This window comes from Chanos chanos, chromosome 3 (assembly GCF_902362185.1).
Source record: "Chanos chanos chromosome 3, fChaCha1.1, whole genome shotgun sequence".
Taxonomy (NCBI): Eukaryota; Metazoa; Chordata; class Actinopteri; order Gonorynchiformes; family Chanidae; genus Chanos; species Chanos chanos.
The window spans coordinates 49,675,015-49,702,775 of NC_044497.1; the positions used below are offsets into that span (position 1 = coordinate 49,675,015).

The following is a 27,761-nucleotide window of genomic DNA, read 5'->3' on the forward strand; positions in this document are numbered from 1 at the left end:
AGTCAAGGCCACTGACAGGAGTATTAACATGCAAACTCCACACAGAAAGGACCCGGGATCCATCTACGGTGAGGGTACAGCGCTACCAACTGAACCACCGTGTGTGAGGTGTTAACACATTTTAATAGTACAATGGAGAACATGTGTTTTATGAATCATCAGCGGCGTTTCATAACTTTTGATAAAGCGGATAGATAGATAACTGAGTGGGCAAAACAGGTCGGGAATATTCTCGTTTAAGAATCGACTGTTTTGCATTGGGTTAAAGTTTAGCTGTCAGTCTCTCACAGAACTCAAAGTCCTTGGTTGCAAGGGCAGGATCTCGGGCGAGAGGAGAAGGTAGCGCGATAAAGCAATCGCTGTCAAAGTATTTCCCAGTGATTCCCTCCGTCTCCTCTGCGACTGCACAGTAAATCGCAGAGACAGCTCCTTCTTCAGGGGTCTGTGTGGTGGTAGGAATATTCACAAGAAAAGAAACGGAGACTGAGAAGTCATCAACAAATACTTGCGAGCATGTTCATTGTGCATTTTAGTGTATGGAAATAGCACAAAGTTCTTTTTAAATTTAAATAATTGCTTTAACCCCTGCCCGAACTCCAAAGTTATAATAGGAAAAGCAATAAAAGTATACATTCAGATAACAAGTCTACTGTCTACTCTGCAGGCTTTAAGTTTATAGGTCTGAGTTTCTGCCATCCTCAAACATATACGGTTTTTGCATTACCCACTCCCCAGATCAGACCCCTTAGTAAAGAGTCTGTGATAGTTTTCTACTTCTTCTGGGCTAAGAGAACTCCCTACAACAACAACAACAATAACAACAACAACAACAACAACAACAACAAAAACTTCTGCTTGTGTTTTGTTTAATTGAAATTTGAGTGGAACTTCTGGTTAGGCTCTAAAGTGCCATGTATTGTGCCTCAAGCTCTAACCAACATTGATATACTGTTGTTGGCATTTGGATTTGGAATGTGCAGTAAAATAAGCCAACTGTCATTTTCTAACAAAACAGATTATGAAATCCACACCATTTAGAAAATTCCAACTGTTGTGAACAACCTCAATAAACTAAGAGTAGTATTTGAAACAGAAGTGTAACTGCACCATTAAAGACATAACATTCATTTATTTTTCATGCTTAATAGATTTTCCTCTCACACTGATAATGTTACCTTGAAGAAGAAAAATCCCACACAGCTGAAGAGAAACCTGACGAGCCAGCTATAATTTCGCATTACTTCTGTCATTACTACTCCTGGATGAAGAGAATTTGCTGTTACACCTAAACCAGAAACAAACACACACACACACAAACACACACACACACACACACACACACACACACACACACACACACACACACAAACAGATTACTTATTGAGATAATATATACAATACTTTCATTTTCCTTTCTGAGAAGTTTACTCCAAATATACTGAATGAATATTGCACAGTGAGCTGTAAGGGAGCTGGAGAACATCTGCTCAGCAGTCTCTGTGAGTCAGACTCATCTGTTTATTGTTTCATGTTCATTTCACCCTGCGCATGGTTCAGAAAGTATAGCCTGGAAAACTCATTTGATCTCCATTTCTCTAGAAACGGGCAAACTGTTGTTCATTCCATTTAATAAGGAAAATGTTAAAGTTAAATCTGATGTTGTGCGATATGAATGTATACTAAAGACAAGACTGAAAAAAAGACAGATCAATCAAAATACCGCCTTTCATTGTAGAGTGGAAAGTTCAATATATCAAGAAAACATCCCAGCAATGCCCACAAACGTAAGAATGGGAGATTGGTGTAGCTGAGCTGCGTGATGGCATGACTACCTGTGTTCTGTAGCCTGCGTGCTAACTCATTGGTGCAGAGGATGTTGTGAAGCTTGGTGTGGTTGTAGACAGTGTCCATTTTGTAACTGAGGTTTTCGCCATGGAAGTGAGAGAAATCAACCTTCCCTCTCCAGTGGTTAACAGAGGCCACGTTCACAATACGAGATGGAGCTGAGCGTTTCAGCAGATCTGAAGAAGGACAGAGCAAAATCAGCATTGTCCAATCACTGGACATCACCTCTCAGTGACGGGCAACTGTGAGGTTAGTATGATAGCGTTAATGTGAATATGTTGGAATAGCCGAAGTGGTTAAACATAGAGTAATGTCTGACCCAGAAGTAGATTGGTGAGCAGGAAGGGTCCAACATGATTGGTGGCAAATGAAACCTCTATTCCATCTGCAGTGAGTGCTCTAGGAAGACCTGTACAATAAACAAACTCATTATGAACATTTAATGAGAGAGAGAGAGAGAGAGAGAGAGAGAGAGAGAGAGAGAGAATGAGAACATATATGAACAGGGCACCTGAGGCCCCAGCATTGTTGACCAGTATGTGAAGCTGCTTCTCCTCTTGTAAGATTTGGGCGGCGAACTTTCTGACCGAATCCAGTGAGGAGGTGTCCAGCAGTTTCAGATGCACATCATCGTTGCCACTGAGCCTCCTGATTTCCTGCAACGCTGCATTCCCCCGGGCCTCACTGCGACATGCAAGAATCACCCGTGCGCCACGACGAGCAAAGTCCAGGGCAATGAACTTACCTATCCCTGAAAAAGACAAATAAAAGTATTCAAAGAATGGGTGAGGGGAGAGAGAGAGAGAGAGAGAGAGAGAGAGAGGAAAAAGAAAAAGGAATGGGTGAGATAAAGAAGGAATATCAGCCATGTTTGACAGTTGGACAATTGCAAAAGAATGAGGATAAAATAAAGAATAAAAATGTAAAAAGAAAAAAATAATAATAAAAAAGAAGGAATTTGCAACAAATTAATCCTTCATACAAACAACAGTTATAGTGATGTTTTCAAACATATAAAGATCAAAGCTGTTTTTATCAGCAAAACGTAACTGTGCATGTATAAAAATAGGATTAAGCATATGGTAACAGTTACGGGATGGCTTCTATCCCAGTAAGTGAGATACTTTTTCCAAGTATTTGGTTTAAGCGAGACCAAATGGTGGAGCTCCTCCGTAAATAATGACATGACTTTGATTTGTTCTTCTGCCAAAGTTTGAAGAAATTTAAGGAGCTGTCTGCAACTTCCCCTCATGTTGGAAGTAGTCATTCCATCAGATTGCCCAATTAGAGTGAATGTGTCGACTCTGTTTTTTGTTTTCTGTTAATAATTACAGTAAAAATTCTACACGAATTACATTAAAGGACAAAGTACAAATAATAAACCTCTCTACAATAGTGTTCACTACAATTATAAATCGAAATTGTTTAATTTTTAAATAGGACCTCAGCGCAGGTCGTAGGGAGCATATATTCAGCCGCTCTGTTATTTACAACTCAGCTCCAAAGAGACCATATAGATATGGAGACAAGTGGCAAAACTTAATAGTTTGTACCAGATCATACTGTCAGATGTCTGACTCATGTAGACTAAAGACTATGAAATGCGTCTGTACTTACCTGTGTTCGCTCCAGTAACAATTGCCGTTTTGCCGTTCAACCGCACAGTGCACGCACGCGGATCCCAAGGACCTCGCCTTTGAGATCGAACAATAATACTCAAAATCACTGTGGAAACCATCCATAGTGGATGCGAAATTATGTCGATCCACTCCCAGGACATTTATAGAGTTAATGTAATTACAACGAAAATTATATGTACTTTATAACTGACAAGAAAAATCAACGAGAACGCATCTCAAGAGGCGAGCGAAATTTACACACAACCTCGAGCGACCATCTGCAGACTGCAGTTCAGCAACTGTTCAAATTTCAAGGCTATGCCCCTATACAAAGGAAACATGCTCCGCAAGTTCCGTGCACATTACGTAGAGCCTACACAGTTCAGTTCTTACTTTGTTGCGTATGAATAGACAATGGTCTTTCTTAATAGAACAATCTGTGGTTTAAGTATAGTCCTTTAGTATAACATATCCGCTAGTTGCATAGCTTAAAGACTGACATTTTTTTAAAGGAAAGGATGTGCATTACTACTATGTGTTATTACTATTATTTATTATTTATTATCCGTTTTGAACGACGCTGTCAAAGTAATGAACTTAAACAAGTCGAGACCGCTGAATCCACGCCCGTTCCGCTAGTTATGTGATCCAGCCATGGGATCTGAACACACTGAACTCCCTCTCCATACTGAAGTCCGCTAGCTTTTGAGGGACAAGTACTGAATAAGCTGTTCGAGCTGCGAAATGAGATATGTTGCGTTTTGTCAGACAATGCGTCTCCTCTTACCACCTTCACAATCATTGGATTGCCAAACTAGCATACCTAGCAGATATTTTTTACTAATTTGAACGATTTGAATGTCGGTCTGCAAGGCAGGGACGCTACGATTTTGAAACTGTGTGACCGAGTCAGTGGTTTTCTCAAGAAAGCGGAGATGCATCATGATAATGTGTTCCTCGCAGTTGAGGATATGGAGAGAGACACGGTAAAAACCATCTTGGATGGACACTTCACTGACGTGTCTTCCAGTTTGAAATCATACTTGCCTGATGTTAGAGAGAAGCCTGAGCAACTGGATTGGGTCAGATACCCATTTACAGATTGCCAAAACAACCGTGGCACGCTATCTGTTCACTTGAGGGAGAAGCTATTGGATGTATCCACAGAACATAGGTTGCAGGCTAGTTTTGAAAACTGTTCCCTGACATTGTTTTGGGTGTTTGTGAGGGGAAAGCACCTTTTGTCCCAATACTGACTTGCAGGGTGGAGTTCTGTTAGTAACATAGTTGCCAGAACTTTTGAAGACATTAATAAATTAAATTATTTATTAATGTCTGCAAGACATTAAGGGTGGTGTAGTAGGTAGCGCTGTCGCCTCACAGCAAGAAGGTCCCAGGATTGATTCTGTGTTGAGTTTGCATGTTCTCCCCGTGTCTGCGTTGTTTTTCCTCCGGGGGCTCTGGTTTCCTCCCACAGTCCAAAGACATGCAGGTTAGGCAAATTGGAGACGCTAAACTGCCCCTTGGTGTTAGTGTGTTTGTCTGTGTGTCTGCCCTGCGATGGACTGGCAACCTATCCAGGGTGTTTCCCCACCTTTCGCCCTATAAGCGCTGGGATAGGCTCCAGCACCCCCCGTGACCCTAGTTAGTATAAGTGGCTTTGAAAATGAGTGAGTGAGAGTGTTGTCGACTTTAATGGTTTTTATTCATTATTTTGAACCCAACGCGCCCTCAGCTGAAAACTGGACACAGCAAAAACTGTCAATTTAGGAACACTGTGACAAATTTCAAGCTAAATGAAGCATAGGATGCACATAAGGTTTGTGTGATATTATAACATGCTTTCCATTAATAGGTGAAATATGATATTTTTGAAGATAACCAAATTTCTCAATTAAATTTTGAAACAGCTGACGATCAATCAGATAGGCCTAATTGTCTATCACCTGGATTACGTCATTCTTCGTTTTAGGGTTTTCCACACTGATTTCATCATTTGATAGTGAGTGTGGGCTCATGGAGCACACAGGGGTGTTGGGTGAAATATGGAATGGCATGAAAAATGGAACAGGTGCAACTCATGACACATCTTTACTGGAAATATGTCAAACTTCATGACAAATGTTAAAGTATATGTTAGTGATGGTCAGAACATTTAGGCCTACACTCAGAGCTAATCTTATTATTGATAAAAAAATAATAATGCTTGCATTTAAACAATTTAATAGTATTATTTTAAAATATTTTTAAAATGTAACATATAAAATATTTAAAACATTTAAAAAAGTACTTATTAAAGAGTTTGAACATCATTTACATGTGTAGTCAGAAATGAAAATGCTATGAGGTGATGTACTTATAACACAATTCTAATCTGTGCACCCTGGCTCGATAAATATATCAGAAACAACAGGGATGGTAGGAGATGTATTTAAGTATCAGTATGAGCAAATTTATCGTTCACTCACTCACTCATTATGTAAGGCATTTATCCTAATTAGGGTTGCGGAGGGTGCTGGGGCCTATCCCAGCATTCATTGGGCAAAAGGCAGGGAAACACTCTGGATGGGTCGCCTGTCCATTGCAGGGCAGACACACAGACAAACACCTTCATGCACTCATTCACATCTGGGGCAATTTTCTTTGGATTGTGGGAGGAAACCCGGAGCTCCTGGAGGAAACCCTCGCAGACACAGGGAGAACATGCAAACTCCACACAGAAAGGACCCTGGCCACCCGGCCGGGAGTCAAACTCGAGATAGAATCTTGCTGTGAGGCGACAGCGCTACCCGTTGTGCCACTGTGCGCCCCACTTTAGAGTCAGCAAAGCCCTAAAGCTAAGTAAAAAAACAACTGCCTTCAACTGCGTTGATAACAAATGGCTTGTATTTTTTTCTGTTTTGCTCAGTATCTTTTAAAGCCACCTTTATAATGACACACTTATGAACTTACCTAACATACTCATTGTAAGATAACAGGACGGCCTTTAAACGAATCATTAACCGTGCTTATTGCTGCACCTCTTATCCCATTATCTTATTGTCTTCTCAGGAAGAGTCCTTGCACTCACTCACCATAGGTCAGATTGTTTCAGATATGATTATCTGTTTTAAAGTGTGGCTAGGAGCTCTGTCAGGTATAACGCTGGATATGATTCTAGGAACAGTATCCAGTGTTAGGGCTTCAGTTTATACCTGACCATCCGGTTTTTGGTCTTGTTGTTGTTTTTCTGGTCTTTGGGTTATGTTTTGGCATTTAACAATGATTTGTACTGACATTAGGCCAGTAGAAGCTGCAGCTGATAGAAAGATAGATGAAGCAGGGCATGCTCTGTTCTCAACTACTGATTATCATTATCAGGAATTTGTGTCAACACTTTTTATGATGCATCAACCTGTGCGCTGTTTTTATTGTTTATTGTGCATTCTAAGAGTGGAATTGATCTGTGTATCAATTCAGGGCGATATTATCTGCTACAATGGATAAGTCATCAAATTCAAGTGATACACGTTAGTGTCACAATGTCTGAAAAACAGACACACATGCACATCGGCACGCATGCACACGTGAGCACACACACACACACACACACACACACAAACAAACACACAACATGAACAATATTTTCTGATGCGTAAGTTGTAAGATAAAATTTGAAGTCTCCTTTGTGGAATGTGCTAGGTTTCTAAAAAATGCAGACTTCAGGCATGATCAGTCTTTCCAATCTTTATTACATTCGCATGGGCGAGTACAACTTACAGAGTAAAGAAGAGTCACACATGGAGGAGAGAGACTTCCCTTTTATACCATAGAGAAAGCAACTTTGCAAGTCAGTCACATATCCAAGGACAAGTTACTTTACCATGTTTATCCAACAGTCTTGAGCATCCCGGTTCTCTCTTCCTGTCACGTACACCAGTTACACTAATTGCCAGCATTTAGCAGGATCTTTTCTTACAGTGCGGGGGTGTCATTACAACTCTTTATTCAACATCAGAACCTTTATACATTTCTTAATATAGCACTTGCAATGGTTCTAAAATTATTGCTTCCTCTCCCGGTAATTTTCCACTTTCCTCTAAACTTGTAACAACGAAACATTTGGATACATCGAATACACAGCTAAATACATGTTAAAATATTTTCCACAAAATAATCATTGCACAGGCAAAATGGATGTTAAATGTATATCTGGATACTAAAGGTGCTATCCAATTACCTTATGCAAATCATGTTAAACCATACATGCTCCAAAACAAAACAAAACAAAACAAAACAAAACAATGGCCTTTCCTGACAATAATGACTCAAAGTCTGACTTTAACTCACTTTTACAAAAAAAGAACGATTACTGTAAGAAAAAGTAAATTAAGTCGGTAAGTTAAATACATTTGTTAAGGTGATGTGACAGGACACTTGTCTCTAACAATAACTACAAAAGATTACCACATATTTTACAAAGATTTTGGTATTTTGGCGTGAATCTTCTTGCTTTTGTTTGCTAATGAAATCTTTTAATCATCTTCAATTGGTCGGTAGCATTCAGAATAAAAGTTAATGATGAAAAGATGATGAAAACTCAAAGAGGGTCTCAAGGGTCAAACAAGTCTCATTTCATGTTGTAGTGCATGCTTTACGCCTGATTATTACATCATGGGAACACAGCAAAATCATATAATTTTATCTGTAGGACAGCACGCAGATGTGATATGATTGCTGAAAGTTGAGTTATCACATGGTTGTAAGAAACAATTCCAAAGTTTAATTGCTTGAAGATAGAATCTGTTAGATCAAACACTCATGAACTGACTTTCCCTCTCAGCCAAGCTCTCTTGCCCCTCTAAAGACATAGGTCAATTACAAAGGGTGTGAGAGAAAGGGGAGGGACAAAAGTAGGGGACATATAAGGGGACATGACACATGACTGACCACACTGAGGAGTGAAAACACTGACAGACTAACACAGAGACAGTGGTGTAACAACTCCCAATATATTGTTCGCTCCAGGTTTTAGATCTACTGCTCCCCAAATTTTCACTCTTTTAATCGACAACTCTCAACAGCCCTCTTAAAGGCCTTTTCATTTGAGTGTGATTCTAAAAGGTTAAAAAAGGGTCAGACGTTAAAGAAGAGACTGTGCAACACAGGAAAATGAAAGATTCACTGAGCAAGTTGGAGGACGGAAGAGTTCAAGATCACATGACGGTTAGGACCAGATCCATGTTCTCCATTAAGAGACAATGTATTCGTGTGGCTCTTGCTGAAACTCTCAGCACATTTGTCATGATGGTGAGTGTCATAAAACTCTTTAACAATGTATTAATCTACTAACTGACTTCTCTGGAGCAAAGTTTCGGTTTTACAATTTTTTTTTAGAATTTGTGAATCATGACTCAGACTCCCTCTTACATTGGAATACAGTTAGACCAATCATCTCCTGCTGTTAGTTGCTGTCACTAATTTTGGTCGGATGATTCAAGCATGTAGCCGTAGGAAATTCTCAGGAAAATTGCACACTATGGAGATCCCCTCCTTTAATGATTCTAGATTCTCACGCATGATCTGATAAGCCACACATAACCATTCTCCCATACCTTACTTCCCATGCACATATACACACACACACACACACACACACACACGCACGTACGCACATGCATACTTTTGAGAGAGTGGTCAATGGCTAAAATGTGTCTCTTGATAGTCACATGCATCCCACCTGCTATGTAAATCCTATTATTAGTATCACACTGTGATTTCCAAGCTCCACACAAATATCATTGTTTCCTTAATCACATGGACAGAAAGCAATTTGTCTAAAGTGTTTTAAAGTAGATTCCTGTGCCTTACTTTATCAATGAATTTACTTCTTTAGGAAATCTGTTTTGTTTTGTTGGAATATATCATAAATACATAAAATATATATCTTCAGTACTGCTTGTATATCCTGACTACTACTTGAAAATTCTTGTTTTTAAACTCTGTTTAGATGTGTGAAAACAAGTTTGCATTTATCTGGTTTAGCATCTGTTCTTGATTACCTGAACTACCTGTTCTGCTGTGTGAATGTGTGCTTTTTAGCTTTTTGGGCTTGGTTCTGTAGCTCAGGTGGAAACGGGAGACGGGAAGTTCGGCGAGTACCTGAGCATTAACCTTGGTTTTGGCTTTGGTGTTGCTATGGGTGCTCATGTAGGTGGGAAAGTGTCAGGTAATATAAGAGCCCCTTTTTCTCAATGACATCCTGTTAATTCTCTTCACTGATCCTTTTATGCATGTAAAGGGGCACAGGCCAAATGAAGAACGTAATATCACTTTTTTCCTCCCTGTCTTAGGTGCCCACATGAATGCGGCTGTGTCTTTCACCATGTGTGTGTTTGGCCGTTTGGCCTGGAAAATGCTCCCGCTGTATGTGATCACACAGTTTATCGGTTCTTTCTTGGCGGCTGGAACTGTCTTTTTTGTCTACTATGGTAAGAGATTACCAATATTCAGTCAAGTGACAGACCAAGTCTTTTTTTATTATTTGTTCTATCACTGTAGTGTTCCATTTGACTTAAGATGAGATCTTTAAAACGCCTGCGAGTTGATTTTTTTTGTGATTTTTTTTTTTTCTTTTGTCACAGATGCTCTCATGAACTACAGCGGGGGTAATTTAACTGTGTCTGGCCCCAAGGCAACAGCTGCAATCTTTGCCACCTACCCAGCACCCTACATCTCAATAAGTACTGGTTTCTTGGACCAGGTGAGAAAACCATCCCAGCGCTGACAAGCACGCAAAGCAGTAAAATACAATAATTACCTGCTATTACAGGTAGGCTTGATGTATCTTTGGAGCCCTTGTGGTTGTTAAAGTCAACAAAACTGGATGAGTCCTATCTATCTCTGTCTCAGGTTGTTGGCACTGCTATACTACTGCTGTGTCTTCTGGCTCTGGCGGACAAACGAAACCAGCCTGCTCCCCCTGGTGGTGAGTCTGTGGTCACTGGGCTTCTGGTACTGGTGATTGGAATCTCTTTTGGCAGCAACAGTGGCTATGCCATAAACCCGACAAGAGACCTAGGCCCAAGAGTCTTCACTGCTCTGGCTGGATGGGGGCTTGATGTGTTCCGGTATGTGATCACGTTTACGCATAGCGATGTAAATGCATGCACGGCTGTAGCACGTAATATTACATTTGTTCTGACTATTAGTTTGTTAATTTATATCCTGGTCATTTGCAAAAACATATGTTATTCTGGCCTTCGTAAGAGACGTAAATGGCCTGATGTAATAATTTTCCTCTTACTCCCACCATAAAAAACAGAAAAACAGGAGCATTTCGGTTTAATTTACTATCATAGTGAACCGTTTTGTGAACAGCATTACCAAATGTAAATCAGCATTGTACACCATCATCACATATTCATTATTACTGCGAGTAAAAGTGATCTTCGGGAATGAACTAGCCTGAAGGACACACAGATGGCATGAGTACCACATTTTGGTATAAAGACGAAACTGAGATCAAGTGAGTCTTTAACATTTTAATTAAAAAAAATGCTCTTCTCTCACCAGGGCAGGAAATAGTTGGTGGTGGGTCCCTTTATTGGCCCCCTTAGTAGGGGGAGTAACTGGGGCTCTCATTTATACGGCATTTGTCGAGTTTCATCACCCTCCGTGCAGAGAAGACAGAGAGAATGATGACAGAGAATGTAATGGAGAGGAGCCGTTTCAGCAAAGCATCGCGGAGTTCTGACCCACAGATCCAAACGGCACCACCGAAGTGGGACTAGAGAGGGGTGAGGACAGAGTTAAGTAAGATAATTCTTGCAAGTCAGAGTCTTGTCTGTTACAAGACACGGGTATACTACCACCTGTGACTTCAAATGGACCAAATTGGTTCCATCCAGTCCTTCCTGAAAATAGCTCATGGGAGAAGCAGCAGCTGCTACTTTCATCCTGTGTGAGCTGGGTAAGCACTAAAGGACTGAAATTCATGAACTGTCTGCACAGTGTAGTGAAGAAAAAAGACCAAAAGCAGAGACATTGTGGCATTGGAGCAGCTCGTGGATCCGTCTAAATCAACAAACAAAAGATAACACGACACTGCAGCAAACAAATGGGCATTTGCTACAAATGAATGGCCAGCTACTCTAAGCAGAAGACTAAAGCTTTTTTTTGGTCTGCAAAGTAATGGAGTATGGTGGAGTGGTATGAGATGCCTCAAGCCATGAAAACAACTACCACGAGGAGACCACGGTCAGATTTCAGGCCGTCTTTAATAAATATATATACACTTTAAGCCACACGGAGACAATGACGAGAAAAACAATGAGTAAACACGATAGATTAAAGAGCTCTCCGAGCAAATGAGAGGGAAGACTTGTCTGGGCCAACGGCCTGAGGCAACGCGCTGCTCTCAAACCCAACAACACTCCACCATCCCCAGATGTTCATCGTCTAGTCACGCTGTGTCTTCCAGAGCTTGTCTGGACCTTGCCTCCACCACCTCCGCTTGTTGTCTGGGCAGGCTGCTTTTTCTTCTGCGTCGGAGGCTTGGCTTTCCCGCCGAAAGCCCTGGCTGGATCGAGTTTATTGAGGAACAGCTCACTGGCTGGCTCAAGATGAGGCTCTGCGTGGAACGTTAAAGGCTGATAGAGAGAGGCCCATTGCTGCTTGATCACAGAAAAAAAAAGAATTCAATGACTATAGTGCTTTGAAAAACAAACTGAGATTATATGCAACTAATACAAGAAGGTTTTAAGTGTCATCACCTGACAAACACATCACTTTATTGATAATTGACTGTCATACAGGTTCTGATCAAATTCCACAGATGATGCATAAATGTTACTTGCAGGGAAACAAGATAAAATCAGAGAGACTACTTCTTATCGCGACAATAAAAATATTGGATTATATTTTTTACTGGGTTTAAAAAATATATATATATTGGATTTTATATAAGACTAAACTCTTGTTTGTGACAAATGAAATAAATGTGGCAATAAGTTTTTATCTCTTGACCAATAAAATTCAATTAAGATAAAGAAATTCCCTGGGCTATTTTTATATCCTTTAAAATCTCAAAAGAATTTGTCATCATTTTGAAAAAAAAAAAAAGAATCAGATTGTGTAAACAGAATGAATGTGTTATTACCTTTGCCTGAGGGCTGGGCCCGTAATGGGTAAATGCATAATGCCACTCAGGCAGACCCAAGTGGGTAATCATGAGCCGATAGTATGCAGTGAAAGAGGAAGTGAGATAATGCCAACACAGGGAGCGGTCTAGAAACCATATCTTGCTCTGCTGGGCCACCTCACCTAGAAATTCACAAGAAAATCATTTCATTTGCCCTGAGATACCAAGACTGCTGCTCTGCTCTAGTTCATGGTCATTATATTAAGCACATTATATATTTTGCAAAGCGTGTATACAGCAGTGAGGCCACCTGGTGAACAGTTCTGGTAAACGAGACAGACTTTGCCGTTTCCATTGCAGGGATCCAACTCAAACACGCGACTGCGGGAATCAAAGTTGGGCTTCTCTTGACTCTCTGTTTCCGAGAAACATCACAGATTAGTTTCTTCATTTACATGAATAAAATAGTACCCCCTCCCCCAAAAAAATTTACTAGACAAACCACAAAAAGAAAAACATCCTGCATCACTCATTTCTCTGGAACCCACCGTCTGAGTCATTGTCGGAGTCAAGGTCAGCTAGCGTTGGTGCATTTGGAAGGGAGAACACAGTTGACTGAACCAAAGGGCGGAGCCTGGCCACACTGTTAATTACCATTTGGCCCACAGGTACTGACTCATCTGTTACACAGAATTACAAAAAAAATGCACTGTTATGTCTCCTGTTTTAATGTATCACCTATTATATCTCTATGAAAGGGAGTCTTGTAAAACAGTCTGAATTTGATTTATAGTGACCTAATCTACATGCAGTTAGTGTTAGGGAAACTGACTCTCTAGTTTGGAGCTCCAGGTGAGAGTGAAGCCATCTGTTGTGAGGTAGAAGTCTCTCAGATCCTCTGGTAAAACACAGCTGTTTTTCTAATGGACATGTGGAGAAAAAAAGACCGCTGTAAAGGCAACATATTCTCACTGCAAGAGCACGTATTCATAAAGCTTTTCCCTGCTCACCTGTTCCCAAGACAAGAGGCATCGTTTCTCCGCAGGTTCTCTCTCCACGAACCGTACATCCTGAACGCCAGGGAGACTCTCTGCCGACAGGTAACACGCATAACAAAACTGTAATGTAACATGCATTAAAATCCTAACTTCAAAAGCATGAGCTGCATCGTCAAGTAAATTGTGGAGCCAGGATCTGACACTGGCTGCTCAAGTTAAGGTGGAGCATCGCACCAAAAGTGCCTGCACCTCGACAAGTGATTTTCATATGCAGTTATCGTATTGTGCTACATAGCAAAGTACATTTCTCATGCTGCAGTTGATGCAACCTACAAAGAGATTGTCAACTCCACAGCCAAGCACAGGGCACACTGAGCTGCTGACAATGCAAAGATATGTTTTCTCACCTAGAATTCGCGTGACACCAAGTGTTAACCTTTCCACAAACCCTTTGTAAGATTTGTCATCCCTTGGCTCGTCCATTGCATAATAAAGGCTATATAAACACGTGTATAAAAAATATAATTCACAGCATTTCTCCGACCAGGAGGATCTGTGAACTCAGCAACAGTACGGAACTTCCTTAGCTCCCAATCAGGGAATCATATTTAAAAATAAGAGTTCAAACAGTGAGCAGGGCGAAGAGAGCGCGAACGAACGAGCGAGCGAGTGAGAACTTGAATGAATGGGTGAAATAAAGAATTTGTTTATCAGCAAAAATAACAGTACATATGTAAGAGCAGGGTTCAGGTTTAGGATTAAGAGTGGACTATTGTTTCTATATACAGTCTACTGTACAGAATCATTTAATCGTTGCTCCCTTAGGAAATGTTCTTTAACTTTTAAAAAAATGTTTTCAAACGGCTTTGAAATAACCGTAATTTTAATGCATTCAGATTTATGGTTATGGCTAATCCAACACAGTAATGCTCATTCAGGACTTTAATTCGTTAAATAAGGTGGAAATTGGATTTTCGAGCATATTTGGAGTGAAGTTTGTGAGATGAAGTGAAGGTGAAGACTGAGATGACTTAATTGCTTAAAACGAGAAGTGTGACCAGCAGCTCATCTTCTTGATTTTCTTTGTTTAACAATCCGCCAAAAGTCCTTTTTCGCAGCCCAATGCTTGGCAACATCGTGTCGCGTCGCTGATGAGACTTTTACTATATGGTCGCGAATACGTCACTTCTGGTTATTACTGTTGCTTACTATCGCTTGTTGGGAGGAACTGTCATTCAAAGACGCCTGTACAAGTGGCGGTTGTTTCACTATGGCGACAGTTGCTCGGGATAGAAACAATCCCGGGATTTTCTGGATTAATGACAGTATCCTTGCATTATTTCATATATGACGTTTAGCAGTTTTTTTTTCTGTAATTTTGCACGTGAGCAATTTGGTCAACTACAGGCTGTAGTCTATTGTGGCTGAGACCGGGAGCAACAACGTTACTCTTATGACCAACTGAGTATGGTTAATTGCTGAGGCAGAGTTTGCCAAAGTCGCAGGATGGGCTTGCTAATTATTTTATACCTCATTGGTAAAATTAAATGAGTCTAGGTTATTGTTGTCTATATTCACTGACGTAACTGATTAAAGTTAGCTTCATTGGCGGAACCTTTCTCTTTTGTAAAACAAATCTTTCTCGGATAACAAATGGTGTGTATCTTGAAGTTAACAAACCTGAGGTGGAAATTAGCCACTCTGTCTAAGTTCGTTGTCTGTGTAGCTAAAGTTAAATAAGTATATATTGGGTAAAGTTAAACAAGGCATAGCCAACTATTAGTAATTAAGTTAGCCAGCTGATATCAGCGGATTAAAACAAACGTTAAGGTAAACAGGCGGCGTTGAATAATCCTCTGAGTTCGAACAATTGTAATGGACATTTCATAATATCCTGTTGCTTGCTGTACTCAGACAGCTGACAGACCGATATGTTGCTTAACACGCATCAGCGTCAGATGAAGACCAATCGACGGTGTATGTTCCAGGTGAGACACGGACATTGAAAAGTGTTGAATAAAAAGTGTTTCACCAGTGGATCGGTTTCTGTTTGGAGAATAATATACGTTTTTAGAGGGCTACTATTGCCAAACACAAGTGTCAGCTGCATGTAATGCTCTCTCATCTCTTGCAGGAGTGAGCAGAAAAATGGGACCGAAGTTTAGATCTTGCAGCAGTGGCGACACAAAACTCAAAGGCAGAGCCGTGTTTAACGGTGAGGGAAAGGTCAGAAAGAAGTCACTGTCTCTCCATTCTGTGGAATCAGTACGAAACGCAGCTCAATCACAGAAAACTCCTACATCTGTTGCCAAAACCAGAAGCCCCACTCTTTCCTCTGAGCCTCCTCTTACTTCCCTAACCACACTACAGGTAACAACAATCTCTTAACATTCTCCACACTCTGTTAAAAATAAGGGAAAACTGCAGCACTTTGACAGATGTGTTTTTTAGGCTCTTTAACAACATAGTCAAACTCATTAGTGATTACAGTGAAGGTGAAGTATTACAAATAATACATTTTTATTTATATTTAATCACTGTTTATTTGAGGATGAACTGATGCTGCCGTGTCACCACTTTATTTTTTTAAAGAGAAAATATAGCCCTGTTTTTCTTTTCTTTCTTTCTTTTTTTTTTGAAGCAACCACTGTCGTATGAAGTTGAGGCTAAAAGCAAGGCCTCCCTAAAGGACCTCTGTCCAGAGGACAAGCGCCGCATTGCCAATCTTATCCAGGAGTTGGCCAGGTAAAAAAACAAACAAACAAAAACCCAACCAACCTCACTACATGTTATTTCTAGGTACTTATTAAAATGCACTAACTGTGTTAATAATAACTAATTCTGCTCACTGGATTTCATATTTGTTTGCTGTACATGTGTGGATGCTTCTATGCCCCTGATCCTACCATTTCCTTCTCTGCTCAGAGTGAGTGAGGAGAAAGAAGAGTCTGTACAAAGACTCAGGGATGAACAGGAGACATTTGAGAGAAAAATCCAACAGCTAGAACAACAGAACCAGCTCATCATACAAGAACGAGAGAGTATCCTTCCACTGAGACACACACAGACACACACACACACGTATCAACTGGAGACACTCAAATGAGGGAGCATTGTGAAGGACTATTCCAGTTCGGTAATTCTGAAAACCATTCGATTCAATGACTGAATTACTGTAATTACAAAGTATTGGAACCAGATTATGGGAGGATGAGTCAGATGGATGGAAATTCCAATATTTTATTTTTTTTCTCTCCTCCAGCACATTTCAGTGTGTTTTCACCTGAGGCATGCATGCCTGGCATTTGGTGCTATATTATTCCTGTTTCATATTCCTCATTTGGCAGTTTATCAGCTCTACCTTCCTAATCATACCACAGCAACCATACTAATCATTGTGGGTAGCTTGAATGATTTAAATATGTTGGCACTGCGTTGGATATAGTACAGCTCTTCGCTGAACTCCTGTGTGATGTTGTTTGTACTGGAGATGAAATTAATGCTTTTTCATAAAGCAGTGTGTTAATGTGCCTGAAATTAAATTATTGGAAACACTTTGAAACAGAGCCAGCAATGGACCGGTTTGGCTTGAGCCTGGTTTTGGATAGATAGTATCCTCTTTGTCTGTAAATGGTTTTTGGTTATTCTGAATGTTGAACTGCAGGGGGCAGTGTTGACAAACTATCAAAGTCTTTATTTTTTGTCGTTGGCTTAGCCAAAACGGGGACCACAAGGTGTTTGTGAAATCCTTTTGGGGTCTCATCGGGGTTTTAAGAACAGAGACTGTAAGACAATTATTATTATCAGGGAAGAGCCAGGCTCCTCAGTATATCACACCGTATTGATCCTAATCTCAAATTCCACCATAGTTCTTATGTAAGTGAATTTTGCCTTGGACCTGAGAGAAATTTGAGGCTTTGAGTCCCTGTTGTTTTCTCTTGGACTTCTTAAGTTCTAGAGTCTAATGCTGTTTTGGAATTAGTTTTGTGTTAGGTTGTTTTTGAAATGTGTCGGTTAGCCCTTATTTGCTGTAGCCATCACTAATTTAAATGCATTGGTACAGATCACATGACCTGGCTGTAGGGCTATGATGATTCCCCCCCCCCCATGCCAGCCTGTCGTTCTTTTGGAACGCTCCTCTGATTTCTTAGTCTACTCGACTTGGCAAGTGTGCAGTCGTTTAGCGATTCCACTCAGGTCAGAGAATGTGACGAGCTGTCAATTTCCTGAAACACTGAAATATGAAGAGCAATCGCTGCCTGCAAAATTGTACAATTGGCTCCGGAGCCCAGAAATTATGAGAGCACAACTCAATTAAATGCACTTTAGCTCTAAGTCTTGGCATTTACACTAAACTTCTAAACTCCATTAAAAAGAGATTTTAGTACAAGACAAATTATATAAAAGTACCCAGTAGAGATGGCTAGGTTCTAAAGATACTGCTGGGATGTAGGCTTTTCATACGTGTTGGTAAAGGTTAAGGGGACGGGAAAGGAAAACTGATTTAAGGACACTTGTATAGAATAATCTTTTAAACAATCACTCCTATCTTATCTGCCAAGACCGTGATTATCAGGGGAATATATCTCTCTCTCTCTGCTTTAGATGGAAGAAGTACTTAAATTCTTTGCGTAGGAAGAATTTGGAGGCTCATGCACAGAATGAAATTAGAATTTTATCAAGGCAGTCTTTGGTATTCTGTGCCATGTCTCTGAGCGTTGGGTTTTCATTACAGGGAACACTGAAAACTTTGTACTTCACACAGAATGTACATCAAGAACTATAGAGGACACATGATAAATTGAATGTATTCATCAAAATCATTCATCTTTTTTGCTGGCAGCTTTTAAATCCTTAAATACTACGAATGGTAGTCGTAAAATCTTCCTTTGCTAGTTAGTTTGCTTATTTGTGAAATTGGAGAAATGCTTGAATCTTCTTGTGAACTATATGAGGTTAAGTGATCCGCTTTTCAACACAAGACTGGTATACACACATCGTTTATGAGCAGTTATGTTTCTTGACATGCTTGTAGTTGGATTTAACGATTCGCATTCCTTTGGCAAATGAAAAATAGTGACATATAAATAAGCAAAGCATCAGTGTTTTTTTTTTTTGTGAGTATTTTGCACTTATTTCAAATGAAGCACTGGATGTGTAAACAGTCCCGTTGATTTCCATCACAGCCCACACACACACACACACACACACTCACACTCACACACACTCTATTTGGCACAGAGCACAGGCTCTGTTAAAATATTCTCTTCTGCATGATTTTGTTCCACCTTGAGGTGGATTTCATTATTTCATTTTTGCATGGGCTGACAGGGGAGTGAATCATGTTGACAGGCCCTGTCTGAAATATCGAATGCAGACTCTGATTTTGTGTATTTTTGGACGAGGGAGGAGAAGCCATTGCTTCCTCCTCTCTCTCCTGATGTAGGGCCTGTGGAGCAAGCTCCGATTGGCCGACGGCCAAACGCGGTGCCTGTGCGCCCCGGCGCGCGAGAGAATCTTATCAGTCGCGCTCCAGTCACTTCAGATTACCAAGCGCTACTCGTTGCTCTGTACCCTCCTGTTAATGTATTAATGTATGTGTTTACGCCCGGGCTGTCTATCCAAGTATCGCAATCTTTTCGTCAGCACAAAGGTAGATGTGTGTGTATGATGTGCCTTTATCAGCGCGCTTGTTTTTGAGCACCGGGGTGGGGGGGAATCGCATCCCTTACCCAAGGAACAGCGGCAAAGAACGCGTCCACGTCAAAGAACCGCTCGTCCGTTTCTGTTAGAACACAACGACATGTGGTCTGATTTAGTATTTTACATGTAGTTCGGTTCCTCTGACTGCTTAGCATTTTTAACACAAGGGCTGTTTATTGTCCGGCGCAGAAGTTATTGTGTCAAAGGATCGACAGAAAATAGACAGGAATTGGCTTGTTGTTGTGTACTTTTTATAAGTTATTCTTCGTAAATTTTTTTCTTGGAACTGGTGAGTCTAAAGATGTTAGAGAGTTAGAAGATTTAATACCTTCTGGTGTGGGGACGGCAAGGATATGGGACTTCTAAACATTGAATCTTTCATAAAAGTTTTGACAAATTGGAGTTTGCTGAAATATTAATTTCCTTGGGACACCCTATAAGAGGTTTTATGAAGATAACTTGGCTAAACTCGACCACAGAGCTTGTAAAAAGTTATTTGGAGGTAGTGTGGTAAAATATGTGCTGTTGGGATGGGGTTCTTTGTTGTATGTGTTTGAAACACAGGGCTAGGTACATTGTGCATTTATTAGGCCCATACTGCATAACAGTACCTCTGCTCCAGGTCGGTACTCCCTCTGGCAGGTTCTTGGCTCCAGACCCATTCCAGCCCAGTCAGACTTGGATGAAAAAGTCTGCCAAGCCTTTGCCCTGAAGAAACACTTCTATCCTCTCTCAGTACTACTTTTGTTTTCTCAACTCTTCCTCCCTGCGCACTGTTCTCACACACAGACACACAGCTCCAAGGAATGGCTATTGAAACCCATTCATAAACTGCTCTAGCTCCAAGACTGACTCTTTGAGGGAATTGAGAACCTCTGCATTGAATGGGTGTGTTTAATTCCTTTTCACAACTTCTGAATACCATTATATCACAGTCTTCCCAGAGAGATTTTTCTATCTTAAAACAAGTTTTGCAAAGCATTAGGTACAACATGGCTTTCTGGAAGATTCTTGGTTGAACTAAAGATGTGAAGACATTTTCCATGTGACTTTAGACATTCTTGCCCTGATTCAAATGATTGTCAAATGTGGATCTCTTGTAGTACAGCATATTATAGTTGTGCGATATGCTAGGCCGGGGAGGTAAGATTAAAAATTCAGGTTTATTTTCCAGTGACTTTGAGCCCCCACTGTGGATGCTTTTCTACTGATGGTCACTGCGTGATTGACAGGTCTTTGGTTTTGCTTTTACAGAGCTGAATTCCTGTGGTTTTCCCAGCTTTGAAAAAATTATGTAAATTGAAAAAAAAAAATCAAACAGTTAAATAATAAAAAAAAAAGATTATAGACAGGAAAGAATAAAGAGATCAATAAAACAGTAAATGAAAGAATTCGTAAATGATGTGAACATACTGACATGGATGCTAAAAGTCTAACTTCATTTGTTATCTATCTATATATTCATTCATATATAAACTCATTAGTTTATATGTTTATCCATGCATTTTGACATACTGAGTCTGCTATACTGCTTGACATTGTTTGAGTTTAGAAAGTTGAAGAGCGCTATGAAAAAAGAGCTTGCTTGTCCTGAGTAAGAGAAAAGGTTTTGTCCCTTGGTGGGAATAGCTGGGCAGGTCTTCTGACTGCTCCCAGCGTGTTGACCCTTGACTGTAGCCTCAGGCCTCCAGCAGCAGTACAGGGAGTGTCAGGAGTTACTGGGACTCTATCAGCAATACCTCTCCCAACAGCAAGAGAAACTCAACAAGTCTATCGCCCAGCTCAACCAGGACTGCTCCCACAGAAAGGTAAGTGCTGGAGTGCTGAGAATTTCAACCTGCTCAAAATGGGTTTTTTAACGAGTTCTTTCCAACCATTCTCGGAGATGCACGCTGTTTTTTAAGTCAGTATTAACTGTGCATACAACAAATTAAACAACGGTTAAAAACACTGCGAGTTCACATTATGGTGGCTCCTTTACATACAGCATTATCTACTAATGTAGCGTTGGGTGAAATGACTGAGAAAAAAATTGCCGTTTTATTTTGTTTATTTTATGATGTAGTTCACAGGTGATGTAATTAGCTTATCAATGTTAACGGTACTGAGACTGGATTTCATACTTGAATCACTGTGATAGTTAGATGGTTGAGCTGTAGATGGAGCCCTGGTTCACTTGCTCTGCTTCGTTCCGGTATTGGAAAATCAGCCTGTCCTCTCTGAAACCTTGGGTTTGAGTAATGCATGTTTGCATGCTCCATGACCTTCTCTTGAATTAGTCAGCCTCCCACTTGTGTCCTCCTGAAGGCGGACACTTTCCCTTTGCCCTGCATGTTTATCTCTTGTTTCGTTGACCTTGGGGTTATTTCCCTTGCTTGCAGAGTATCCATTCTCAATCTCTACAATGATTCTCCTTGGTAACCCTTTTTCTTCTGGCTTGGTGTTATGTTGCTTTGTTATGAGGTCAGAGGTGATGTGTGGCTGTGTTTCCCTACCTCTTCTTTCTCTGCAGGTTCTCAGCAGTGAGGGAACTCTTGCAAGGTCCTGGTGTGAGGGAGGAAAAGGGACTGCCCTGGATGGTTCCTACCTTGACCTTCCTACATTTAGAGGAGGTGACAGAAAGGGTGGCCCCGTTGGCTGCGCTCACTCTTTTTCCGAAAAGCGCTCCAGCGCCACGCCTTCCTCCAGCAGTGACAGGGACTGCAGCCATGGAGGATGCAGCGACTCCGCCACAGGACGGCGCTCTAAGAGGGAGCATTCTGCCCATGGGTCCAAACACCTTCGCCGGTACCCGGATCTGGAGAACGGCGGCGTGAACCCGACCGGCCGGGCAGAGGCGACACCCGGGCGGGTCGACTGGGAGGAGAAGAAGCAACGTCTTTTGTTGCAGAAAAAACAGCTGGAGCTGGAAAGAGAGCGACTGCAGGCTCGCCTCGCCCAGCAGGAAGAGCGTCTGATCAGACAGAACCAGCAACTGCGCCAGACCCGTCTCGACTTCAGCAGGTAGGTGTCACGGTGATGCGGTGATTTAGTACCGTCGCCCCCTCAGGAAGGAGGTTCTGGGTTTGCGTCTTGGTTATGGCTCTTCTCTGTGTGGAATGCGCATGTTCTCCCTGGGTGTGCGTGGGTTTCTTTTGGGTGCAGTTAAAAACATGCAAATAAGCCTCTGACCAAGGCACTGGTCCAGATCTGGAGCTGTCCACTGGGTGCTGTAGAACAGCTGCCCACTGCTCTTAAGGAGTTTGGATGGGTTAAACGCAGAGAAGAATTTCCCTGTGGGGATCAATATAGGGTAACGTAACTCACGCTAATTAGTCACTGTTGCTCTGGCAAAACCACTGCACATACGGGCCAATCACAATAGTCTCACTGCAGTCATAAAAGATATGGACCAGTCACAACACCCGTTGTCCTTACTGTAACGCTACGGTTATTTTACCTTAATTACAGTGCAGTTTCATGTATTAACCAACCAGTCCAGTCCTAGCACAGCAACAACAGATATGTGCCACTCAGCTGTTATCCTCCCATGACCGCAGTTAGACATTGAGCAATGACTGTAGCCATACGAGGACAACAGCAGGTACAGGCCAATCTCTATAGTCCTGCCTTAGTTAAAGCAGTTGCTCTGCCCTGGGGCCAGATCTTAGCGCTCTACCTTTTTTCTCCCTCAGCGGTGTACTTGACTTGCACTTAAACAAACCCAGTCTGAATTGTAAATAAAGTTTAAGCAGTGATACAGCCAAGCCTAAACCAAATATTTTGACATGTTGCTGCTATCTCTTGTAGGTGTCACGATGTAGGCACAGCAGAGTTAAAGGACTCTTTGAATGGAGTGGGACACCCTAATGAAGTTCCTCAGACCAGTGGCATTATAGAACAGAGGTAAACCACTCACATTCTGAGATACTTTTCATTTCCTCACAGGCTACCTCCTTACTAGTAAACAGATTGAAAGCAAATTGGGCAGATAGATGGAGAAAGATTCAAACATGTGTAAATGCACCCGTCAGATTTGGAAAGAGGATTGCATGGGATTGTGATGCTGTTCTTGAGAGGAATTGTTTCTAATGGAAGGCTTTTTTTTTTTGTAATTGTGTAGTGAAGAAACAGGACAAGCTGTAGAGATCCTGGAAGGAAGTTTCAAACAGCCTGGAGGTGATTCTCAGCCTAATTGTAAGGACGTTCTACTGGCTCAGCCAGTACCTCCACATGGTAAGCTCTTTGTGTGATGGCGACAGAGAGAGGGAGAGAGGGAGTTATGAGTGTGTGGGGGGGTAGAGAATTATTTTGGAAAAAAAAATGTGAGATTCTTGTCCTCAGGTGATTGCAGATTATGTCTCTACACTGTTGTTATGTCTCTGCTTGTCCACAGAGCTTTCTGCCATGGCCAAGAAAGACATGGGCACCTCCCCTATTGTCTCTTCATCCTTCCAAAAGCCGGGCCATTCTCCAGTGGCACCGCTGCATCTTCCCAAGACTCCACAGGCACGGTAAGCTGGTTTATTCCCCCTTTTTCAGACACATCACTGATCCTCTGACATAGAGTGCCTATTAAATTGGTATTGACTTTATATTACATCAGTTTTTTTTTTTTTGTTTTTTTTTTTGTTTTTTTGCAAATTTGTTTTTCCCGTCCTCCCCAGCATATGCTTTTAAAAAGTCCATCTGCTTGCCATTGGCTTGCTGGCATTTAGATTTCTTATCCACTGTTGTCAGTTTGGTAATTTTAGGACCACTCTGTTGCTCAATCAGGAGGTTGTTATTTGTTTTGACATAAAAAACCTCGGCGCTCAACAGAACCAGCACTCAAACAAAATCCAATGAAAGGACCCTTCCAAATGAATGCAATTTAACAAGCCAGTTTTCGAGTAAGTGAAAGGGGTAGAAGACAGACATTCAGGCTGAAGAGCACAGCGGGTGTCCTCTCCCTCTGCAGAGCTCCAAGCATGTGGATTAATTGTGTTTTGGGAAAAGCTCCTTCTATGATAGCGTTTTTTTTTTTTATTTTATGCATGTGAAATTAATGGGATGGTGGGGAGGAGGGGGGGGGGGGTGTTAGTTGTGATGTATTTGTGAAAAGATGGAAAAGAAAAAGAAGTTAAAAAAGAAAAAAAAAAAAAGCACGAGAGAGAGAGAGAGAGAGAGAGAGAAGCAGCGTGGCTGGTCTGAATGCAGTGCCTGTGCTGTTTGATGAGCTAAATGAAGATTTTTGCCGGCTAGTGCAGTAGCTGACAGGAGCCAAGCTGAGTCCCATTAAGCATGGAAGCAGGGCCCAGCAGCAGGTGTAATTGAACAGAGTTCTTTAGTGCAGGCAGGGAATGCGCAGCCTCCCCACCATTAATGAGAAGGAGAGAGGCAGAGAATGAATCACTGACCGCCAGCGCGAGACACTCTCTGAGAAAGGGAAGGAAATTCATTACCGTTTCCCTTTAACGTAGAAAGGTAATTAATGTGACAGCATGTCTTTTTTTTTTTTTTCTTCCTCCCCTCCCTCAGTTAGAGCACAAGTGTGTCTTGCTTCCCATGCGCTAGTCTGAAAAATGCGTATTATTTGTAAGTCATTTGTAAAGAGCTCCTCCTGTTTTATGATTCCTGGTAGAGTGTGCTGACTGTAGAGCTAATAGCCCTTTTCTTATAATGCAATGTGTTGTGAATATTGAGTATTAATTTATCCTTCTCTTTGTCTCTTCTCTTTGAAAGCACAACCATTGTTCAGTATAGCAAAATAAATTAGCCAACTTTTACAGGCACTATGGGACTGTACCCTTTAGCCAGGAGGTTTAACATTAGTTGGTATACATTTGTAAATGTGTGTATAGACAGACATTATTGCTTATTTACCTCAGTGTTAGCGGACACGATACGTGCACCAAAGCAGATAACTTGTGACAAAAATGCCTTTTTGTAATGAATTGCTGGATCCCCTACTCTTTTTTTTTTTTTTTTTTTTTTGAACATTTTAACTTCGCTCTTGCTCTCATTGTAATGAAATATTTCCAAAATCCATATGCAGTATGTATGAGGCCAGTGTTTATGTCTCAGAGGGTCCCTCGGCTGGCACAAGAATGGGAAATAGCGTCCCACTTCAATCAAACGCAGCTCTCAGTATTTGTTAGATGTAAATTAGAAGCTGATTTAGCACAGAAGGACGACTTCTTCTTTTTTTTTTTTTTAAACATTCCGTTCCCTCCTATAAAAGCCGGATTTTAATCAGGCTGGAGAGTGCAGCCTTGTGGGTCATCTTACCTGCACTTTAATCCAGCTGGGGCCCAAACCCCTGTGATAGGACACTGCTTAGGCTAACAAGCAACATAGAAGTTAGCTTATGTATGGACAATAAATATTTTATTGTAGTCCACCAACCTGGGGCTGCTGTTACATTATTCAGCACTGAATTTGATTTGAGGAAAAATCAATGAAGCATGTCATTTTAAGGGTTTTGTTTTTTGAGAGACAAGAGGGTTGAGGAGGCCCCAGCATGCAAAGAGACAGACTCAGGTTGCAGTGCTAGGTACAGAATTGTGGTATCGCTACAGTCTTTGCTATGGGCAGCTAGGTGTCCAAAACATTTGCCATGTTAAGAATATGCCAAATATCTACCTTTGGAAACCATCAGTTATTTTAGCTGTGTGAAAATCTGGAATGTAATTTGTGAAGTGATTGAAGTGATTGCGTCTAATATCATGAAGTCAAAGCGCCTCTCTACTTATTTTGGTTTGATGGGGCTTCAATATTAAATGTGTTCACTTTTTAAGCAGTTTTGCTAGCTGTGTAGCATTAGAAATGTTTTGATTCACTTCCAGAGCAGAGCTACCAAACTCTCTCTAAGGATTTGGGTTTGATTGAATGTATTCAGAGGAACAGGTGCTGGACAGAAGCACAGTAACTCAGTAAGGCGAAAAGTTGTCAGTGTTTTACAGAAGTTTTATGGGCAATGAATTATGTAGGCAGACAGGAGAAACTCAACAACCTCTCGTTCTCAATTCAGAATCGTTGCCAAAACGATAAGCCTATCGAGCGATGCCCTGTTTTCAAATAACTCCAGCCTTTTCCCAGGCTGTCTTTTCTAGACCCTTCTGTTCAATCCAACAAAAAAAAAATCATTTGCAATTTGTATCTTAGTAAATGATTGAATGCTGTTTTGATGGAGCCTGTGAGTAATGAGAGTTGTCCTGTTGTTGGCCTATGCCTGCACTCTCCCGTCCACCAACACCCCCTCCACCTCCTTGCCTGCTATTGATTGAGAGGAAATTGACATGCGGTTTGTCTGTATTTGCCATTATAGGATTTTTATATTACTGTTTGGGCTGCAAATGAAAGTGGCACTCATGCGTGACGGACATTTTTAATGAGAGTGGTAAAATAACTGGAGTTTGAGGAGGAAGGGGGAGGCTGATAAACAGCCTTTTGTTTGGCTTTATTGAAGCATAGCTTAAACCCCAGCCAGAATCTCTCCTTTTTTTTTTTTTTTTTTTTTCCTCTTCCCTTCCCGCTGTAAATGGAAAGTTCTGGGTGCTCATGTCCTCCTGTCTTCCTCTCCCGTGTGCCCAGGCCTGAGCCAATGCTCTGGATGTATGGTGAGATGAGAGACAGGGATTAAGCCTTACCTTAAGTGATATTAATGTCACATGGTCACTGGCTAGTGAACCTTATGAAAAGCAATGAATGCCTTTGGTAAATATGACTGCCAAACACATTAGCATTCTCCATAGCACTTTCACCCAGATCCCCTCCTTTCCTGCCCAAACTATACCACCCCCCGCCCCCCTCGCCTTGTTATAGATTGTGACCGCCGGTAAGAGATGCATTATTCATACCGGCTATGTCGTCTGTTGATGGATGGCTGTTTGAGAGGCCTGTCCGTTAAATAAATCAACAAATAAAAATGCAAATTCTCACATTTCAAGAGGGAGTCTGGCCAAAGTCCCACCCTATCAGCCACCCCCCCTCCTTTAGCTCTGCTCTCACATCGCCACTCACTGCTCCCTGCTAAACTCTATTGACAGGAAAAAGGAGACCAAATGAAGAAGACAGATTTACTCACCTGGACTTCAATTTCTTTCTTTGTGTGGTATTATCCCCTGTAAATGCACCCTTTAACCCGTCTGTCAGATCCCTTGCTTAAATTTAAAGTGTGTGTGTGTGTGTGTGTGCAATGGTATAATGGTTGATTTTGGAGGGAGGTCCATTCTCATTTGAACTTTTTTTTTGTGGGTTTTTATTTTCTTTGTATTCGAGTTTATTTGGGAGCAGACAACAGCTTTTTGTGGCTGGTCGCATTGTGTTGGGTTTTGGCCTTTATGATGAAAGTATGTATGCCTTTTGGATATATTTTGATTCGCTGCATTGTTTTTTATTAAGACGGATTTTCTGAATAATCTGGAGTGGTTTAAAGTCGATCATTCAGTGAACTTTTACTTTATTAGAAACTTTTTATTATTAGATAATTGTACCTTGTCATTTCTGCCATAT

The 27,761-nt window shown here is 41.1% G+C and overlaps 4 protein-coding genes across 4 annotated transcripts in view; 2 read left to right on the plus strand and 2 right to left on the minus strand.

Annotated features, from left to right (window-relative positions):
• Positions 1–235: 235 nt before the first annotated feature.
• On the minus strand, positions 236–3,766 carry zgc:64106 (retinol dehydrogenase 11). Its single transcript, XM_030770120.1, has 6 exons — positions 3,463–3,766; positions 2,357–2,596; positions 2,165–2,254; positions 1,833–2,021; positions 1,176–1,285; positions 236–442 (listed from the first exon to the last, which is right to left on the minus strand). The coding sequence occupies exons 1-6, from the start codon at positions 3,623–3,625 to the stop codon at positions 263–265; spliced, it is 972 nt and encodes a 323-aa protein (XP_030625980.1). The 5' UTR covers positions 3,626–3,766; the 3' UTR covers positions 236–262.
• Positions 3,767–8,615: 4,849 nt separating this feature from the next.
• aqp7 (aquaporin 7) lies at positions 8,616–11,199 on the plus strand. The gene is made up of 6 exons (XM_030768019.1): positions 8,616–8,753; positions 9,546–9,672; positions 9,797–9,934; positions 10,088–10,206; positions 10,356–10,573; positions 11,019–11,199. Exons 1-6 carry the CDS (start codon positions 8,616–8,618, stop codon positions 11,197–11,199), a joined length of 921 nt encoding a protein of 306 aa, XP_030623879.1.
• A 504-nt stretch (positions 11,200–11,703) lies between these two features.
• tpgs2 (tubulin polyglutamylase complex subunit 2) lies at positions 11,704–14,066 on the minus strand. Its single transcript, XM_030767405.1, has 7 exons — positions 13,991–14,066; positions 13,596–13,675; positions 13,418–13,505; positions 13,134–13,265; positions 12,896–13,000; positions 12,604–12,767; positions 11,704–12,115 (listed from the first exon to the last, which is right to left on the minus strand). The coding sequence occupies exons 1-7, from the start codon at positions 14,064–14,066 to the stop codon at positions 11,897–11,899; spliced, it is 864 nt and encodes a 287-aa protein (XP_030623265.1). The 3' UTR covers positions 11,704–11,896.
• Positions 14,067–14,853: 787 nt separating this feature from the next.
• kiaa1328 (KIAA1328 ortholog) overlaps positions 14,854–27,761 on the plus strand; it is a 14,220-nt gene continuing 1,312 nt past the window's right edge. Inside the window, exons 1-10 of the mRNA XM_030768020.1 lie at positions 14,854–14,908; positions 15,536–15,571; positions 15,718–15,953; positions 16,225–16,328; positions 16,509–16,624; positions 20,970–21,094; positions 21,799–22,289; positions 23,076–23,171; positions 23,389–23,501; positions 23,620–23,779. Coding sequence (XP_030623880.1) covers positions 14,854–14,908; positions 15,536–15,571; positions 15,718–15,953; positions 16,225–16,328; positions 16,509–16,624; positions 20,970–21,094; positions 21,799–22,289; positions 23,076–23,171; positions 23,389–23,501; positions 23,620–23,779 — 1,532 coding nt within the window. The remainder of the gene's footprint in view (positions 14,909–15,535; positions 15,572–15,717; positions 15,954–16,224; positions 16,329–16,508; positions 16,625–20,969; positions 21,095–21,798; positions 22,290–23,075; positions 23,172–23,388; positions 23,502–23,619; positions 23,780–27,761) is intronic.

What these genes read in the sequence shown, in the direction of transcription:
- aqp7 (XM_030768019.1), top strand. Translation starts at nt 8,616, where the DNA reads ATGAAAGATTCACTGAGCAAGTTGGAGGACGGAAGAGTTCAAGATCAC. An exon ending in TCAGCACATTTGTCATGATG is followed by an intron (nt 8,754 to 9,545) that starts GTGAGTGTCATA and finishes TGTGCTTTTTAG; the next exon opens with CTTTTTGGGCTTGGTTCTGT. An exon ending in TGTAGGTGGGAAAGTGTCAG is followed by an intron (nt 9,673 to 9,796) that starts GTAATATAAGAG and finishes TCCCTGTCTTAG; the next exon opens with GTGCCCACATGAATGCGGCT.
- zgc:64106 (XM_030770120.1), bottom strand. Translation starts at nt 3,625, where the DNA reads ATGTCCTGGGAGTGGATCGACATAATTTCGCATCCACTATGGATGGTT. An exon ending in GCTCACCAATCTACTTCTGG is followed by an intron (nt 2,022 to 2,164) that starts GTCAGACATTAC and finishes GTCCTTCTTCAG; the next exon opens with ATCTGCTGAAACGCTCAGCT. An exon ending in ACGCAGGCTACAGAACACAG is followed by an intron (nt 1,286 to 1,832) that starts GTAGTCATGCCA and finishes TTTCTGGTTTAG; the next exon opens with GTGTAACAGCAAATTCTCTT.
- tpgs2 (XM_030767405.1), bottom strand. Translation starts at nt 14,066, where the DNA reads ATGGACGAGCCAAGGGATGACAAATCTTACAAAGGGTTTGTGGAAAGG. An exon ending in TGGTGTCACGCGAATTCTAG is followed by an intron (nt 13,676 to 13,990) that starts GTGAGAAAACAT and finishes ACCTGTCGGCAG; the next exon opens with AGAGTCTCCCTGGCGTTCAG. An exon ending in TTACCAGAACTGTTCACCAG is followed by an intron (nt 12,768 to 12,895) that starts GTGGCCTCACTG and finishes GTGAATTTCTAG; the next exon opens with GTGAGGTGGCCCAGCAGAGC.